Genomic DNA, 13,580 nt, shown 5'->3' on the forward strand with positions numbered 1-13,580 from the left:
CACATACTTACCGAGTCCCTACTCTGTGCTGGGCACTGTTTCAGGCAGTGGGGATAGCGTGGGAATGAGAATTGTGCTCTATGGTCCTGGAGCTGAAAAGGGAAGCAGCCCAGGAATAGAGCAGTCCCCTTCTCAGGGCCTATTTCAGCCCTCTCCCCCTCAATTAATAGTCTGCCTATTAATTGACTAGCTTCAATCCCAGCATGCCCCAGAGATTCTGCTGCCAGCTTATCTGAGTCCAAGGTCAGTAGCCCCAGCCACAGGCCCAAGTGGCTACTCCTGCATCATAGAGCAGCTACTCTGTGCCAGGTCCCCAGCACATAGCTTTTCATGTGCTCATGGCATCCGTGCCTAAGCCTGGGGCTCCTGCCCGTCCCACTTTACTGCAGGGAGGCTGAGGCTCAGGGAGCAGATGCCATCAGCCCAAGGTCCTGCGGTAACCTGGTCCTTCTTCCCCATGACCTCTTACTGTTAGACATTCTCTGCCTGCCTTTCATTACTCTCAGACTCATCACGTGACTTTTACAGCATCTTTGACCTCATCTTAGCTACAAACATCCTGCTTCTGAATGTACATGCCACAGGGGACTCCTTGGGCCCCATGTCCACTTCCTCCCAACCTTGGGCATCTTCAGCCAGCACAGCCAGAACATAACAAGTAACATTTTCAGTGGACTTCTAACCCCAAATGGCTTCTTCCTAATTCATTCAAAGCCAGCAGAGTTGTCAGGGGTCAATAATATATCCATTGCTATGGGGAAAATTAACTTCAAACCACTTCTCTGTCAACACAGATCTGCCTACCACTCTTACCATTTAAGTGGAGAAATTCTAGACCCCTCCACCTGGCTCACCACTAAGCTGTTTCTATGTCTGGGAAATAGGCCATAGTCTCCTGGGAAATTTGGGGCAGGGGTCAGGCGGTGCGTAAAAGACCTCGCTGTTCCCCCACACAAAACACTCCACCTGACTCTCCTGCCACAGTTTGGGAGCAGACAGCTCCGACGTGCCACCTTAACACTGACATTTGCTGAGTGCTTGCTGTATGTCGGGCTCACTGAACCCCAGTCCGCACTGGGAGGTCAGGCCTTCATGTCTCTCTTTCAAACCAGCAGCCTGGAGCTCAGACAGCAGCAGCCAGTCCCCAAGGTCACCCCCATGAAAAGTGACAGAGAGGGCAATTGTCTCATCCTTGCCTATAAGACAAGGGGAGGAAGGAGCCCTTGGTTATGCAGCAGGTGATTCTGTCCAACACACCCACTGGAACTGGGTTTGAGGAGTTAATTTATGTTTAGGCATACACATGAACAAGGCACTCACGTGTGTTCACACATAGGCACACGTGTGCTCACACACACACACCAACACAGGCCCGCATCTCAAGGAGGTCCCCAGCGGAATGGACCCGTCTGACCTTTCTTTCACATTGTTCACTTGGGAAATCACAGCCCATCCGCGGCTTCTCCCCAACAGAAACGTCGTGCTGCCTCTCCCTTGACATGCTCCCCCGGACTCTGTTGGGGGCTGGGCTGGGCTTATTCTAAGTTCTGGGGAGCTGTGCCAGCCCCACCTGCTCAGCCAGATTACTTGGCAGGGAAATGGCATGGGAGAGGGCAGCGACCATGACAGGTCATGCCATCACATGAAAGGTCTTATTACGCCCACTTGCCAGTCAAGACAGGTTGGATTTGCAGAAAGAAATAGGTCTCAGTGGCTTTAACTCACCCAGGACGATGTCTTACTCATGCTCGGTGTTCATTGTGGAGGACTAGAGATTCTAGAAGGCCCCAGAGCTTCCCGACTCAGTCCCGGCAGGTGGAAGGAGTGTGGCAAGTCTCACACTGTCCATTAAGGCCGTCACCTGGCACCAACACAGATTACCACCATGAGAGTCCCCTGAGTGACCGTTACACCACCACTTCCTACCACAGGGAAAATTCAGGTAGCTTTCTGTCCAGAGGGGAAGAGCCAGAAATCTTTTTTTTTTTTTTTTAAAGATTTTATTTATTTATTTATTTGACAGACTGAGATCACAAGTAGGCAGAGAGGCAGGCAGAGAGAGAGAGGGAAGCAGGCTCCCTGCTGAGCAGAGAGCCCGATGTGGGACTCGATCCCAGGACCCTGAGACCATGACCTGAGCTGAAGGCAGAGGCCTAACCCACTGAGCCACCCAGGTGCCCCCAAGAGCTAGAAATCTTAAGCCCTTCCATAATAATGGCCATCACCCAGGACTCTTTGAGGAGGAAAGCCAGGCTCAGCAGGACACTTGCCCAAGGTCTCAGACAGTGAAAGGAAGAACATGGTCACACCCATGGATGTCACCCCCTGTCCCCTTCCTTGACCCCAAGGGCTTTTGTGTGTATCAAACTCCTTTCCATGATAACCCAGTTTCTCACAGCCTTGACTACAATTTCAGGGAATCATGTTCATTTCAACTGGCTCACTTCCAGCGGGGTGTCCAGGAGCCCGAGAGGCTTCCAGGGCCACAGCTCCTCCCAGGACACCCTGTTGTGATGTGCTGGAGTGTCTGAGGGCAAAGCAAGACCAGAACTCTCGGTGGTTTAGCAGGTCCCTCCTGCAGGAGCCCTGAAGGAGCCCCTGAGAATGCCAACACTGTCATTGTGAATAAAAATGCATCCGTTCACGCCATGGGGATGATCTCATGCCAGATTGCACAGAGAAAGTCAGCCCGAGGGCTGCTCGGAGCCTGGCCTGGAGCAGGGGAATAAGGCCAGGATCCAGGTGAAGGGCTCAGGGCTGAGAGGGACGCCACCTGCTCACAAAGCCGAGGGCCCCCATGCACACAGGACACAAATCTGCACGCTTGTCCTAGGACATCCAGACCAGCTGTCTCCTCCCAGACACAACAAGGTCACAGGAGTCACAGGAGAGCTGTGGCCCCCTCCTTACAGGCTTAGGTCTGGGGGCTTGGGGCAAGGCTGGGCGAAGTGCAGGGGAGCTGCAAGGAAAGACAAATGGTTGGGGAAGATCTGGAAGGCAGGTATCCGATCCATTCCCTGAGAGGTATTGGGCTCAGATGTGGTCACTGACTGCCTTTGGCATTTTGGGGCTAGAGCTGGAGAGGTGTGTGACTTCCACATCAGAAGAGACTGCCTCACCTTGACCTTGGCCTTGACCTTGCCTGGTTATGCCTGCAGCCACACAAGGCACATGGGCAAGTGGTAAGGGGAGCCAAGGGTGGATGGATGGATAGAGTGGTGGATAGACAGATAGACAAACAGATTGATGGATAGCTAGAGGTTGAAGGGAGGAGATAGGACAGATTGATTTGAAGACATTCATCAGACACTTACACAGGAGTCTGCCAGAGGTGGAAGGGGGGCATTGCAGGGCAGAAGGCCTGAGAGCAGCACTGAAGATAAGAAGGGGCAAAACGGAGAAACACAGACCAGAGAGAAGCTTTGCTCCATCCAGCAGTGACAGGAGATCAGGAGGTACGGAGCCTGTGAACTCAGTCCTTGCCCCTGGTGGCTGGGGGTAGAGTGCAAAGGGATGGGTGGGGGGGGGGGAAGGAGAGCATTAGGTAAGTAAGCTGACACACGGCACACTATAATTCAGGACTGGCCTTGGAGCTGCTCCCACCTGCCCCAGGCAGGGGAGGGCTGGGGGAGGCTGAGGACACACTGCCCCTTGGACCACTACCATAAGGCATCAAATTAATGACATTATCCTGATGGTATCATTTCATGGGGCATCTTTCTGATTTTTGTGCCAAGCCCCAGACCTGATGTTTTTCATCCATTTTCTCAGGAGTCCTGACAGCTGTTGTCGGGTTCATTCACTCAGCTGGTGTTTGAGGATGGCCTAGTGGGTCCCTCTAAGGGGGCAGAACACAAGGGCCAGCTCTCTGTAGGGCACCGTCACTCACAATCCTCCTCATCTTCTCCTTCCTCTCCTTCTTCTCCTTATCCTTCTGTTTATTCCTTCTCTCTCCCTCGCCCTCTTCTCTCCCTCCTCCTCCTCCTTCCTTTTTCCCTATCAAGTCATGAGGGCATGCTAATTATAAATGATCAGCCTCACCGTAGAGACTCTAAAGGGGTAAAGCCAAGCACGTTAATGGCTTAATGACACTGTCCTTCTTTTCTTCTAAATACATGTAATGTTTCGTGTTTATAAGAATCGGAACCAGTTTTTTTTGTTTTGTGCTTTTGCTTTCCTCACCTGGCACAAAATCATGAGCATTCCTGGACACACCTGTGGGTGTTCTCAAGGCACTTTCCCTCTGGAACCAGAGCTCCTGCCAGCTGGGGCGTCTCCAGCATCTCCGGGGCTGGGGATCATTCAGGAAGCGTGGAAGTTTTGAGCACTGACTCAAGCCGAGGAGCCTTGCTGGTCACACCGAGGCCAACACTGGCCAGGGGGCCACAGTGAGATTTGGTGAAATGTCGGTCTCCTGGCCCGGGACAGGGAAGGCGGCAAGGGTTCGTTTCCTTTCTGGCTGTGGGCTGGCCAGGGCAGAGGCCCGGCTCTGGGAGCTGCTGTTGGCTGTGACAACTGCACTTAGAGAAACGCAGGGTGTGCACGTTCTTGTTCCCATACCCCCGCTTCCAACCCGGACTGTCCCATGGGAGCAGCTCCTGCCACTGCAGCCTCCACAGCTGACCTGATCCATTCACAGCCCTTCCAGTAGTCCTCTCAGCCATGGTCAGGAGCCTGCCTTAGTCTGCTCACGCTGTCACAACCACATACACCAGACTGGGGCTTAACCAACAGAAATGTGTTTTCCCACAGTTCTAGAAGCCAGAAGTTGGAGATAAAGGTCTTGGCAAAGTTGATTTCTTCCAGGACCTCTCTTCTAGGTGTCGTAAAGACCACCATCCTTCCCCCTGTCTTCACACAGTTGTTCCTTGTGTGTCTGTGTCCCAATCTCCCCTTCTTTTAAGGACACAAGTCAGATTGGGTCAGAGCCCATCACAGGACTTCATTTTACTTTAATCCCCTCTTTAAAGACCCTCCTTCCACATAAGCCACATTCAGAGGTGCTGGGGTTTAGGACTCCAACATGTGAATCCTCATGGTGGATACAATTTGGCTCATAACAGCCACCAAGTGCAATTTTTCAAGCATCTTGATCTTTTCGTTTGTTTCCGAAATGTGTCAGTGGCAAGTGTCCCCAAGCAAGGACCTGTAAGGGGCCCAGTCTATTCCCACAGAAAACAAATATCAGAGCCAGCATGGCTGCAGACGGGTGACATGGCCCAGAACTTGACTGTGTCATACGCATGAGCAGGAGGCCCTGGGCTAGGTCCTTGCCCACTCTGAGCCTCAGTTTCCCCATCTAGAAAATGGAAAATCCTTCACTCTTCTCTCAGTCATGGAGAATGGAGCCTGCTGAGGACACGAGCAACCCATAAGCCTGCTTGCCCAGGCGGGGCTCACCAGCTGTCCAGACCAACTCCTACACAAGGAGACCTCGAGGGTCACAGGAGGGTTCTGCTGTCTGGGGACTCCCCACCTGGGGCAGTACCAGTAACCAGAAACCATTTCCTGTACAGAATAGCTTGGTGACTGGTGGCTGCTGCTGTGACTGTTTGTTGTCCCTAGTCCCCTTATATGCCAGGCACTACCTTAGACATAAATGAGACACAGGCGAAAATGCACAGACTTTGAGGTTACACAGTCTGACCTTGAATCCTGACCATGCCTCTCAGCAGGGAGGTGAAGTGCATGCTGGTCAAATTTATCCAACTGCGATTGCTCTCTGAGCTGTAATTTTCATGTCTATATAACAAGAGAATGGCCCCAATTTTGCAGTGGTGCTCCTGAAAAAATTAGAGGTGGAAGTCGAGTCTTGAGCTGTGTCTGCCCATGGACACTCAGGATCAACTACTCTCATGGTCATTACTAGTACTGTGAAGGCTGCTTCCTGCTGTGTGGTCTAGGGACACTTAGGAAGAGGAGACAGGACAGGAAGATCAATTCATGGTAAGTCCTGGAAGCTTTCACCACCCCTAACTCACTGAGCCATCCAGGACAAGTTGCCTCTCAAAGCTTGCCTTCTCCTTCCTCCTTCTCCTTCTCTCCCACACCCTGCCCCTTCCTACAGAAGGTTCTAGATATGCATGGATGGGGCAGGTCACCTTGACCCCTGGGGGGTATCAATATCACTGTTTCTCTGTCCTTAGCCTCAGGCTGCCTCTTCCTTGGGCCTTTGCTCTGGTGGCAGCAATGGCTGTACCAGCCTGCTGACAACTCGGCCTCTGCCATGAGCACCAGTATTTTCTGGTTCAGACAAAATGGCAAACATATGCCTGCTTGATTATACTGGAGTTATAACATTGCGTTTGAGTTCAGTAAAATCCAAAAGTGAGAAAATGATTCTTTTCAACTCGAAATTTATTGGGTCCTATCCCACATGCCTATGCAACGTGAGGAGGAAGCCAGTGCAGACCCAGGATCACGGGACCTGAAACCACACAAAAATGCCCCTCCCTTCTCCAGAGGATCTAGCTGCCATCCTGGATCTAGAGGGAGGAAGGGAGCATCTTTCACTAGCTCCGTCTCCACCAGCACCAGCACCGAGGCACAATCTTGCCCTAACATTTCAGAGAGAACAGACATGCCACTCAGAGGAACTGGTTTGTTTTGTGTTTCTTGGAAGGAGGCAGGCAAAGTGGGGCATCACTGGGCTGACCAGTACAGGGACCTTTCAGGTTGAGGTTGAGGGAGTCAGTGGCAGTGGGGGCAGCAGCGAACAGGAAGATGCTGGCAGAGGCCCTGAGCCAGCCCCGAGCAGGCAGCTGAGGGGCGTAGGGGATTGCAGTGAGTGTAAGGGAGGCCCACCCAGCACTGAAGGCATGAGAGGGATTTGGGGTTTTTCCAAAGGACTCTGGGAATCCACTGCATGGTTTTAAGACATCCATTTTGTGACTTTAAAAGAACTCTCAGGATGCCTGGTGGCCACTAGATTCGAGACAGGAGACAGGAAGAATGGAGGAGAAGGTGACAGACAGCAGAACGATGGTTGACAGTGTGTGTGTTGGGGGTGGCAGGGTGGCAGATGGGAGAAAGGAGGCACTGACTAGAAATGGCACAGGAAACTTTCTAGAGTGGTGGCAATGTTTTAAGTCTTGACAGAAGACTTAGTTACACAGGGGACTCATTGAATGCTACACTTAAGATCTGTGCAAGTTACTGTATATAAATCCAATCTGGATAAAAATGTGTATGTTTTTTAAAAAAGAAGAAGAAGAAGAAAGGTAAAAGCCATTTCAGGATAAAGGCATCAGAATGCAGAAGCAAAGACAGGCAGAGAGGGAGGAAGCAGCCAGAGGTGATTCAGGGAAGACAGCAGTGCTTGTCTGAGAACCGTAGAAAAGAGCAGGCCTGCGGGGGAGGAGGGCAGCCCACTGAAGCCCACTGCAGGGCTGAAATCCCATCATGCAGCCACAGGGCTGTGTCTACCTCACAGGTACCCAGGCAACTCCAACAAGATCCTACGTGTACACACGGCAGAGACAGAAGACATCCCCAAGACCCCTGTTTCCCCTGGCTTCCCCCAGAGACATCCTAGCATTTCAGGTCGACTCTGCTCCCACAGTGGAACAGCCTTGCCTTTGTAAGGTCTCTGCGGAGCTGGAAGGACAAGTGTGAGGCACTCAACTTCCCATCAGTTCTTGAGTGGCAGCCCTTGCACTGACACAGCCCAGAGCTTGGGGAGAATCCTTAGTGAGCCAGCATTCTGTGGGTCGGGGGAAAAACCAAGCAGAAGGATTCTATTTTTGGCAAGTCGTGAACTTCTAACTGGAACCACCTCTTGTGCCCTCGATCTTCTCCATGGCAGTGCTCTCATTTCATTCATTTACCCACTCATTCAACGTATTCTTATTAAGACTGAGCTTTCAGTGATGCGGGCACGTCTTGAGCTGGGGGTATAATGGAGAGCAGGTGGCATGGACCCCGCCATCATGGAACTCACGGCCCAGGGCCTATGGATGAGTTTCAATAAGACCATGACATGCCCCCACTCCAGAAATGGCATTGAAAATGTCAAGTGTATGAGGATTTTTTTCCCCTTTTGATAGAGAAGGGGTTGTGTAGCTTTTTATCAGGGTCTCAGAGAGGCATGTGGAATGTCACCCGCCCTCACCTGTATGCCCTTCCTCCCATCTACTCAAGTCCCAAAACAGCTGCAACCTCTACACCTCTCATCCTTCAAGACTCAGCTCACAGGTGACTATTGAAATGTGGCTGAACACACCAGGTGCCTGACCCACCCACTGAGAATCCTAGATAATACTCTAAAAGGTGTAACCTGCTATAAAACAAGACGGGGTCCCAAGGTTATAGTTGTAAGAGGACATCTCTTAGCAGATGGGATGAACAGCAAAAGACAGGCTGGCCCAGAGTGCATCCAGGACAGGGCTGCTGAGACAGTGGAATGGGTCCTCGGACACAGTGGACAGGGAGCTGACTAGGGGTCCTCACCAGGGAATGGCCAGAGAAATGACAGAAGGAAAATTCCCAGACCTATTGAAACACCAGTCCTCAGCATGAACAGTCCGCCTCACGCTAAGCAGATTTGGTATAAAGGATCCCTTTCTAAACACAGGGATGTGCAATTGAAGAACACTGAGTTAAAAAAGAATATCCTAAAACTTCCTCTGGGAAAACTCAGATAACCTGAAAAGAAGTGATCATCAGATGATATCCCTCTGCTCCTGAGGGAGACTCTACCTGTAGGGTAAGAGATCCTGTCTTCAAAGTCTGGAGAGGAAACTATTTTGAAATTAGAAGTCCGTACCTTCACATACGAGAGAGGGGAAAGGGCATTTTCAGACATGAGAGGCCCAGAAAGCTTACCACGTGCCTTGGCCACCTATGGCCTAGAAAACTGGAGATACTTGGTGTCCCACAGCTCCAAAACCTGTTCGCAAAATTGGTAAGAACAGAGTTTGAACTTGCAGGCTACGGGCTGCAATGCTAACCAATGGGAGGCCTCAGGCAAGCTGCTTAATTCCCTGAGAGCACAGGACTTAGTTCAATGTCTGGCCCAGAAGCCTCAGCAGACAAGGCTTGGTACTGATACCATTATTCACATCAATAGTGTTCCAGCTGCAGGCAGAGGCTGACTCACATCCATAGCAGGAACGAAGGGTCCTGTTTACATATCTGTTGCAAAGTCTAACCATTTAAAATATCCTTTCTTCTTGACCTAGCCATTCCCAGTACAAGTAAAGTATTTGAATTTGCACAAGTTTCAATTCAATGTAAGATTTTTTTTATTTTTTTTTTTCCAATTTATTTATTTTCAGAAAAACAGTATTCATTATTTTTTCACCACACCCAGTGCTCCATGCAAGCTGTGCCCTCTATAATACCCACCACCTGGTACCCCAACCTCCCACCCCCCCGCCACTTCAAACCCCTCAGACTGTTTTTCAGAGTCCATAGTCTCTCATGGTTCACCTCCCCTTCCAATTTACCCAAATTCCCTACTCCTCTCTAACGCCCCTTGTCCTCCATGCTATTGGTTATGCTCCACAAATGAGTGAAACCATATGATAATTGGCTCTCTCTGCTTGACTGATTTCACTCAGCATAATCTCTTCCAGTCCCGTCCATGTTGCTACAAAAGTTGGATATTCGTCCTTTCTGATGGAGGCATAATACTCCATAGTGTATATGGACCACATCTTCCTTATCCATTCATCCGTTGAAGGGCATCTTGGTTCTTTCCATAGTTTGGCGACTGTGGCCATTGCTGCTATAAACATTGGGGTACAGATGGCCCTTCTTTTCACGACATCTGTATCTTTGGGGTAAATACCCAGGAGTGCAATTGCAGGGTCGTAGGGAAGCTCTATTTTTAATTTCTTGAGGAATCTCAATGTAAGATTTTTTTAAAATTTATTTGACAGAGACACAGTGAGAGAGGGAGCACAAGCCGGGGGGAGTGGGAGAGGGAGAAGCAGGCCCCCGCCGAGCAGGGATCCTGATGCAGGGCTCCATCCCAAGACCCTGGGATCATGTCCTGAGACAAAGGCAGACACTTAATAACTGAGCCACCCAGGTGCCCTTCAATGTCCTTTATTTCAAAGCGGAGACATAAATGTTGTAATTATTCATAGTCATAAATGATAGGAAATTGGGGCTAGGGGTAGTCTAGTCTGCCAGGCTGCCGTCCCAAAGTACCACAGACAGGGGACTTAGATAACAGAAATCAATTTCTCACAGTCTTGGAGCCCAGAAGTGCAAGGTCAAGATGCCAGCAGATTTGGTTTTGTTACAGAACTTGGGGTTTTTTAACTCTTGTGTGTAGAAGCAGACATGAGGCCAAGGATGGTGCAGGAAGTGTTTATTGCTAGCTCACTCCCAGGCCTGAGGAAGACAGCCTTAGGAAAAGGCATACGGGGCTGTTCCCTGAACAATGGTCAGGGGAAGAATTTGAGGGGCTGAGGTGGAGAAGGAGTACCGTCCTAGCACTTAGGAGTTAGGAAACAGGAAGCTGGGTGTGGGGATGCGGTTGCCTGAACCGTATGCCTTATTTGCATGTTAAATTTCCTCCTCAGGCATGATTTTTAGCATTATAATGAGGAGAAAGTCTGTGGGAGGCAGGGAGGTCGTCTGCAGCTCCGACTGGTCTGGTCTGGTGCTTGCAGGAGCAAGTCAGGGGTAAGTGAGCCCTGGAGCTTATTTCAGGCTTCCGGCTTCCTGATGACCCGCAGCACCTGCCAGGCGGGCTAGAGAAATAGGTTATCTGAGGGGCCTGAGGTGTCCTGCAAGTTCTGTTCTGCAGAGGAACTGCCACAGAAAAGAGAACTGCAAAAGAGCAGACAGATATTTAAAGAGCTTTCTTTTTGCAACAGACTGAACCTGTAAGGAGATTAGGGCCCAAGGGCAATTTCAGCCCAAAATCTGCTTTTCTAGGAACCTCTCTCTCTGGCTCAGTTTCTGATGAGGGCTCTCTTCCTGGCTGGCAGGCGGCCACCTTCTCACCATGGCTTCCTGCGGCTTCTCCTTGGTGTGCACAGGGAAGAAAAGAGCAATCTTTCTCTCCCTTTTCTTAAAAGGCCACCCATCCTATGGGATTTGGACCCCAACCTTATGACCTCATTTTACCTTAATTATCCCCCAAAAGCCATATCTCCAAATACAGTCACATTGGGGGTTAGGGGTTCAACATATGAATTTGGGAGGCTCATAAGTCAGTCCATAGCAACAGGGAAACTTTTAAGACAGATTGACTTGTCAGATTCAAAATCTGATTGACAGAGGGATTGATTTGTTCATTCCATCAATATGCACTGAGCACCTGCTGTTGTCCACACGCTGACATGGGCCCTGGGCCATAGGGATGAGCAAAACCAGATATCACCCTGCTGCCTCATGGGGCAGCCAGTCTTTCATCAAGCAGCCACACACATAACTCTGCCGTTATCATTGACATGCAGGGAAGGAGGGTGGAACCAGGAGAGATGATGATTCAGGCCCCTGGCCTGGGGCAGGGCCGGCTCCTGGAGGAGAGAGACAGGAGCTAAGCAGGTAGAAAATCACAGGAAGAGGGACCAGCAAGTCAGCAGAAACATGGTGGGAGGGGGGAGTGATGAGGCCCAAGTGGAGGAAGCATAGAGGAGAGGAGACCTCACCCAACTCCCCAGGACAAGCTAAGGAAGTAGGTTTTCATCCCAAGAGCCATGGGAAGCAAGTGAGAAGTTCTAAGCTGGGGGCTGGCATGATCTAGATATGTTTTTGCAAGACTACTCGGGCTGCCTCACAGAGAGCAGACGGAGAAGAGGCCACGTGGATGGGGGACACGGGTGAAGAAGGTGAGAGGCAATGATTGCTTCGTGAGGCAGGGTTCGACAAACACCTACCCACCGCCTGATCTATCTTTCTGTAAATAAAATTCTACTGGTATGTAGCCATGCACATCCATTTATAGATCATCGTTTGTGGTTGCCTTCCCACAAGGTCAGAGCCTGGTGGGCCCGTATGGCCCTAGCCGACCGCTGGACTGGACTTCCGGAGTGGGCGCGCGAGGGGAGGCAACACTGGGGAGCTGTCTGAGGAAGGAAGCTCGCTGGGACTTAGTGCGTGGGTCCCACATGAGAGCTGAGGGGACAGGAGGTGTCACAGATGACTTTCAGGCTTCAGCCGGCAGGGTCCAGCCCCAGACACCCCCATTTAACGTATGTAAATATGATCTTAAAATAACGTTGAGCAAGTATGACATTTTGCTTTCATGATGACAATTTTTTTTAATAGGCCTAGTTTTCAAAAAAGAAAACAAAAGACTGCCATCTCCTTGTGGGTGCCAGGGTTGGAAGCTGACGTAGTCATGGCTCATGGGAGAACATCTCCTAAAGATGCTAAGCCCAGCACCACTGGCCGTTAGAGCCCACAATGCACGCATAGTGTGTCATCCAGGAATACTGATAGAAGAATGGGAAGCTATGAAAACCTGTGCAGAGATGGTTTCACAGCCAGTTTGGGGGTTGTCGACTTGATGTTCTTTGTCTCTCCTTTCCACAGAAAAGTCTAGACACCTACTGTTTCCTGGTCTTCGCCGCAATCTGCCTCGCAGGAGCTGTCTATTTCTATTTTGTCCTGCCTGAGACAAAAAACAGAACCCATGCGGAAATCAGCCAGGCATTTGCCAAAAGGAACAAGACACACCCACCGGACAACACTGACCCGGCTATACCTGAACCAAGGTGACCAGAAGGCCTGAGCCAGACCCCATCTCCACTCGGGACAATTATGCCAAAAACGGGGTTGTCTAAATGGATGATCTCGCCATTCCAGGAGATCAAAGACTTCCCTACACGGTTAATAGTATTAAGTATTTAAGAATAAACCTTTGCTAATCTAATGTCACAACCATTTGGGTTTTATTTGTAGCTGAATCTCCAAACTCTTCTGGAAGGTGGAAGGACTGTCAGCTTATGTTTCAGTAGATCCACCCTTCTGTTTGGCTCGATGGCCTGTCTCCTTCATGACTTAGCCCATGGTTTCAAAATGAAATTAGGGAAATAGCACTTGATGACTTTCTCACAGGAAAACAATCTAGTCTGACAAGGAGACATGAGGACAGGAAACCACAGACTGAGGTGCTGGTTCCAGCTCTGCTGTAAGTAGACTCAAGCTGCCCTCAGCCTGGGTCCTGAGACCTCAAGGGACCCTGGGCTTTGGTCCTAGATGAACATTTTTGGAATTCAGTGGAAAGACTCTTTGTACCTTCTAATAAATACCCATTACCAACCTGTGGCTCAGCCTTGTGGACCTCAGGCTCAAGAAGCTGATACCAACCCACCATCCTCCAGGTTCTGCCCCTCCCAGGCTGTGTCCCACAGGGTTAAAGACTTCCATGCCTGAAACTGTCTTCACCTCAGAGCATTAGATGTGTCTCAGAAGGCATAAAGAGGATCAGGATGTGGAAGAAGTAACTCTCCAGTGGCTGGGGCAGGGACTGCAAAGGGAGTTCTGTTCAACTGAAAAATAAACAATATTAAGAAGGACTCAGAAGCTGAGTCTAGTCTTAGTGGAAAGACAGGGCAGAAGACCCATGTCATAGCTCAACCAGTAAAGCTGAGGGCAGATTCTCCCTTCCTCGGCCT

The 13,580-nt window shown here is 50.3% G+C and overlaps 1 protein-coding gene across 1 annotated transcript in view; it reads left to right on the plus strand.

Annotated features, from left to right (window-relative positions):
- SLC2A9 (solute carrier family 2 member 9) overlaps positions 1-12,843 on the plus strand; it is a 206,051-nt gene extending 193,208 nt beyond the window's left edge. Inside the window, 2 exon segments of the mRNA XM_044226192.1 lie at positions 12,496-12,670; positions 12,673-12,843. Of these exon segments, the coding sequence (XP_044082127.1) occupies positions 12,496-12,670; positions 12,673-12,746 (249 nt within the window). The 3' untranslated portion in view covers positions 12,747-12,843.
- The last annotated feature ends 737 nt before the right edge of the window (positions 12,844-13,580 follow it).

This window comes from Neovison vison, chromosome 11 (genome assembly GCF_020171115.1).
Source record: "Neovison vison isolate M4711 chromosome 11, ASM_NN_V1, whole genome shotgun sequence".
NCBI classification, from domain to species: domain Eukaryota; kingdom Metazoa; phylum Chordata; class Mammalia; order Carnivora; family Mustelidae; genus Neogale; species Neogale vison.